This window comes from Rhinolophus sinicus, chromosome 16, assembly GCF_057876585.1.
Source record: "Rhinolophus sinicus isolate RSI-liver-muscle chromosome 16, RSI-T2T, whole genome shotgun sequence".
Classification (NCBI taxonomy): domain Eukaryota; kingdom Metazoa; phylum Chordata; class Mammalia; order Chiroptera; family Rhinolophidae; genus Rhinolophus; species Rhinolophus sinicus.
The window spans coordinates 45,480,713-45,486,712 of NC_142516.1; the positions used below are offsets into that span (position 1 = coordinate 45,480,713).

The 6,000-nt window shown below is 45.5% G+C and overlaps 1 protein-coding gene across 1 annotated transcript in view; it reads right to left on the reverse strand.

Moving 5' to 3' along the window:
• GDA (guanine deaminase) overlaps window positions 1–5,663 on the reverse strand; it is a 67,931-nt gene extending 62,268 nt beyond the window's left edge. The window contains exon 1 of the mRNA XM_019736678.3: window positions 5,386–5,663. Within this exon, the coding sequence (XP_019592237.2) occupies window positions 5,386–5,508 (123 nt within the window). The 5' untranslated portion in view covers window positions 5,509–5,663. The remainder of the gene's footprint in view (window positions 1–5,385) is intronic.
• Between the last annotated feature and the right edge of the window lie 337 nt (window positions 5,664–6,000).

Here is a 6,000-nt window from a genome sequence, read left to right on the forward strand (position 1 = left end):
GGATTCCGATCACCATGACTGGCTTACACCATGCTGTATCCACGAGCCAAGTACAATACAGGCTGATCAAATTCAGATGTGTTAACAAGGAGGGAGGGGTTATAGCTATTGAGTGTGTAAACAACACCGTTGGCCAAGAGCATTTTGAACAAAGCAGTTAGCCTTCCAGAAAACAGGAATTTACAAGATAAAAACGTGGCATTAACATATGCTTCTAGTGAAAGCAAAGTTCTGATTCTGCAGCCTCAGGAGGGATGGCTTAGCCCAAAGTCCCTCTTCAAGGTCACGGGATATTCTGAGGTCTTGAGCTTGGCAGGAAGATGGGTTTCACCTGCCCAAGCAGAAGGAAAGGATGATACAGAACCACTCAGATTTGTGATTTAGACTGAGAACTCCTGGCAAGGCAAGATGATGATGCAGTCTCGGGGGAAATATAACTCTTGCTCCTCCCAGCAGTTGGGGAATTAAAGAACATAGACTAATTCCCTTCTCCAGAGCTATTTAACCCTTTTCTGCATGTCCAAGTCCTATGTGTTCTTTAATGGCCAGCTCAATTTTGGCTTCCTTCATCAAGTTTTTCCTATCACCACCAATCTGTATTCCACCATACTATTTAATCCATTCACAAACATCTCTCTAACCCTGTCATCAAATACAGTTGACTTGACCTAAATAGCTGCTGATTCTGTCTACCTCTCTCCATCTCCATTGCAGATAATAACTGCTGATGTTTATCAGGCATGTGCTACATGCAAGGCATTAATCTATGCACTTTACAATTATAACTCATTTAATCCTTTTAACAACCCTATGAGGTAGACTCTGGTAATTATTTTACACATGAGGAAATCTGGAAATAGAATTAAGTAAGTTGATCAAATTTACATAGGTTGTAAGTGATACAGGCACTCTTAAGAGTTCACATCTGCGGGGACGAGCCAGGAGTGCAGTTTCCAGGCTCTCAGCCTCAGGTGGAAAGGTGCTGGCTCAGGTAGTAAATGGCCATCAACTGTGATTGGATGGCCATCAGCTGTGGCTAGTTGGCCGTCAGCTGTAACCAGTGAGCCATTGGGCACTAATATAACTGCTGTGGCTACGCTAGTAGCAAATGGGGGCTACCAAGAAGATGGTGACTGAGCTAGCAAGAGCCGATTGCAGTTAGCACGGCGGAATGCAGCTAGCAAGTCGGTTGGTTGGCAGGCAGAGAAGCGGACAGCAGGTTGCAGGTCGTGTGGATCCAGCCTCCAGTGAGACTATAGTGGTATGACTCCCCTACCTGTGGCTCCATGGGTGTTCCTTTTTGGCCTCGCCATATCCTGCGTTCTTATGTGGGGAGCGGGACCAGAGACCCACTGCGTGACTCCCTGCACGACAACTTCTTAATTGATACACTACACTACTTCTCTCTTCTAAACCACAATCCATTCCACCTCAACTATTGCAATAGGCTTCTATCGCATCTCCTTGCCTGATGCACTCAGCTCCTCTCCAACACACTGTTTGGACTGAATATAGTATGATCTTTTAAAAATGCAAAATTTTGTCATGGCACATTTCCTCCCCCCACTCCCTATGCCCTCCTCCAAGATCTTGCCCTGCCTACTTCCCCAGTCATACCTGGTATTATCCTTCTTCTAGAACTTTGGTCTCTAATAACCTTGATGCTTTCATTCCTTCCTACCCCAGGGCTTTGCACAGACGGTTCCCTCTACCTAGAAGACTCTTCCCCACCTCCAATCCTACCTGCCTTACCTACTTCACTTCTATTCATCCTTCAGATTACAATTTAAATGTCACTTCACATTCAGGAGAGCCTTCTCCCCACCTCCAGATTAGTTGAAGTTCTAATCAGTTACAGCAGATTCTGTAATGTACAACCTCACAAGGACAGGGCAGAATTTGCATGTTTTGTTCATCAGTGTATCTCCAACAATGAGCCCAGGCTTTGGCTCAGGATCAATCTACTTTTATTACAGTTGCAAGTCTAAACTCTCTTGCTAACCGTGCAGGTTCTCTGAGGTCAGGGGCTGTGCCTCAGGGAGTAGCCTGTCATAGGGAAAAGAACATGGGCTTGGTCCATGTAAGTTCAAAATCCAGCTACACCACCGTGTCTGGATGCATGATTTCTCAACTCTCAACTTCTCCAACTGTAAGTGGGAATAATGACACTGTGAAGAGTAAAAAAGATATTGAAAATAATGTGCTAGCCAACCTGGCAGCTAGCCAACCTGGCAGCAAATGTTCTTTCGATCTTTCTTCCCAGATGCATCTTTGTGACCCAGTGGGTCAATGACAAGAGCAATGAGGCTGCACGGCAGAGGTCCCCCTTCCCACATAGTTCGTCCCAGGCCATGCCTTCCTTCTCTTCCAGCTGGCCGGAGTGGCTGTCAGCATGTGGAAATGTACAAAAAACTCTGCAGTGAGCAACAGGTAAAGCATTTGCTAGGGGCAGAGGGAAAAAAGACAATAAACACGCATGTGTTAAGTATCTACTAAGTGCCAGGCATTTGCATACGTTATCTCATTTAATACTTAGAAAAGGAAATCTGATTCTATAGATGAGGAAATTGAGGCTCAAAAAGATTAAGTGTCTTGTCCATGGTCTCGAGCTGGTCAATGGTAGAGACCACACTTGAACCCAGGTCTCTGTTTCTCCATAGGACTTTCTCCTGCCACACCAGGGCACTAAAATGATTCTCTTCCTCACTCTTGCTTCTATGTAACTGTGCAGTAAGAGATGCTGGGCATCTTTATGTATCTCTAAAGTCAACCTGACTCTGTTGCATATGGGAAGAATCAGGTAATTGAGTAATATTTGAGCACACACTGTCTCAACATGAATTAAATATCTGCAGGTGAATTATACAGGCTGGCATCTTTCTTTTGAAAAGCTCCATGCTCCTTGAGTAGAAAAACTAACTCTGAATTAAAAATGCCCAATGCTAAAATGTTGACTAGAGAATTTTTTTAATTAACCTAATTTTGAATGAGCTTTAATTAATGAATCAAAAGTGGTCAGTTATTACCATTCTCTGGGCCTAAATGAAGTCGTATGAAATGAGGAACGAGGTCTAGAAGGGAGAGGGAAAAGGACAGAGGAGGTCATGACCCCTCTCGGAGACGCTACCCCAGACCTGGGCTTGTAATGGAGAACTGAGCACCGCAGATCCCCCCACAACTGGTTCCATCAAACAGCCTATATGCTGTGGTTACCCAACATGTAACCCACCCACTACCTACATCAGGATCTCCTGGGACCTTTGTTAGAACGCCACTTGCTTGGGGCCCACTCCAGGCCTATGGATTCAGATTCTCTGAGGATGATGCCCAGGAACTGACATTTTGACAAGCACCCTGAGATGTTTATGATTCATCCCAACGTTTGAGAACAGCTTCAGAAGCTCAGTAAAAATGTAAAGATCATGATGATTCTTCATATTTATTTCATGGGGATATAATTTTCTGTTTAGAGTTCTGAAAATTTTTAAATGTTTATCCCAATAACTTTAAAGGAGAGGCAAATGAGGGAAATCAAGTCTTGATATATACAGAGGGTGCCAAAAAAATGTACACACATTTTAAGAAAGGAAAAAACTGTATGAAAATTGTAATAATATATATAGTCACGTTTGACTTCTGCCATTACAAGAGGTGCTCAAAGTGGTTACCATCAGCGTCCAGACACTTCTGACTATGGCGAACTACCGCTATATACATAACATCTCTCAAAATGTGTATACATTTTTTTGGCACACTCTGTATATGACGTGCCCTCCCTTTACACACAGGCAGAAATCAACTGCCTTGCACCTAGGAAGAGAGCAGGAGGCAGTTACCAACTCACTGATTAGAGCATTTTTATACCATAAATCTAAGCCACTTGATTAACTCACCTTTGTAGTCAATTCCTAGTTAATTTTCTCTTGTGGGGAAATGGCATTTTTCTAAATTTATAACTTCAGTATGTTCCTTCGTTACGAATAGACTTCCTGACTCAACTACTAATTACATGTTTGGGACACTCTTATTCTTCTTCTGTACAACACCCAAAAAAGGTAATTTTCTCGATAAATTACTTCCTTTTCTTATTCGTCGTCACTGGTGAAAGCCAGTCCTCAAACCCACTCCCTTGTCTGCTAGCTTACCAACTAAAATTCTGGATATGGGGAATTAATTTTTAAAAAGAATCCTAAGAGTTTAACAGCGCCTTGTGATTAGGCAAACACCTCTAATCTTTCCCGTTAACAGTCTCTGTTCCTTTGCCTCTTGAGACTTGCTCTGAGTGATAAGGGTTCCCTGAAACTTGGGGGTCAGGTACATAAGGCAACAATTCATCGTCTCAGGGTTTACGGGAGTCTTCCCATTTGGGGGAGCTCTGAGAATTCCATCACCTTGGAAACACAACAGCAGGCTCCCTGAGTATGCACAGAGAGAATATTTTTTTTAAGTGCCGTAAAAAAACAGGGGTTTAGTTATTCCCAAATGTAAGAGTCCTGATTCAAAACCGTCACTGACTCGGAAGAATCTTTAGTCAGGAGTAGTATCTTTAAGCTGACAAATCCCAACACTTGTACTTTTGCTAACCAAACTGCTGGGGAAAAGCTTTTACTTGTCAAATTGGCCAGGCCACTGCTGATACAGTTACTACTGGTGTGTTATGGAATAGTAAATATTAGACATCAAGTTACCCATGTCGTTTATAGAAGTCTTGAATTTTGGAAAAAAGGAAGTATAGAAGATACACCCATAGAAGACATGTTGAACCACAAAACGGAACTGCTTGCTTTGATGCAAAGGGCTATCGGTGTGTGGTGGGGCGGGGGATGGATAATATCTATTATCCTTTCTAGTATTACAAGTAGTCTGAATCATAAGTATATTGTCTGTTAAATGATCAGGTGAATGAATTCAGTTCTTTCCTTATTCTATGCACTGACAGGGCTAAAAAAATACTGATCAAATGACCTCTCTTCTGTTATTTCTTTCACAATAAGTGTACGTAGCGCCTAGCCTGTGTCAGGCACTGTGCCAGGTTCCGGAGATACGAAGATGAATGAAGTCAGGTTCTGGTTTATTAATGACCTCTTTAAGATTCGCTAGGGTATAGCTTTGCTCCCCCTTCCACTGCAGCCTGAAGGGCCGTCCAACCCATGTGCGTACTCCAAGGCTCCCAGCTGCTGGGAGCACGTTACTTCATGGCCAGCTCACGAACCTAGCGCCAGAATTTTTCTGACATCCCGCAAGAGCCAAACACTCAAGTTCAACTCCGGAGCCGCGGCGCTCGCGCCGCACGGAGCGAACTCCTGGCTCCGCAGCGCACCTCACGGGATTCCTACCACCTGTCTGCCCGCGGGTCGGGGTGCGCCCCACCGCCCGACCGCTTACTTTGCCGCTTTCGCTCACGCCGAGGAGGTGATCCCGCAGCACCTCCATGGGGCAGGTCCAGGTGGAGTGGATGAACGTCCCTCGGAAGATGTGCGCCAGGGGTGGCATCGGGGCGGCACACATGTCAGCGGCGAAGTGCAGCGCGGAGTCCGCGGGCCGAGCCAGGCGCACTGGGAGGAGACGCGGAGAGGGTGACCGGGGAGCGGGAGACTGCGGAGCTGCCACCGGTTCCAGCCTAGTCTTGCTTCCGCTTCCCTCAACGACCGCCTGCCCCCTGCAAGCCGCGCCCAGGGGCTGGCTCCCTGCTCCTCGACGCCAATAGAATTTCTCTCTCGGGAGTTGGCTCCGCGCTCTTGTGGGGTGTGGTGTTTCTCTCCTCCCCTGCGTTAGTTTTGATTGTGTGTTAACTCTTTGAGTTTCCAGTCACCGCACACGTTGCGGTTCTTTTAACCCTTGGTGGCTGTCACCCACCCAGGGGGCGGGAGATGAAGGAAGAAACGGGAGGATTCAGGATGCCAGTCCTGTACCTTGAATAAGTCACTACATTTTCTTTTGCTCTCTGTCCCCCAACCTCCTCCACCTTCCTTTGGTTGCCCTACCTAGAATCACATCTGC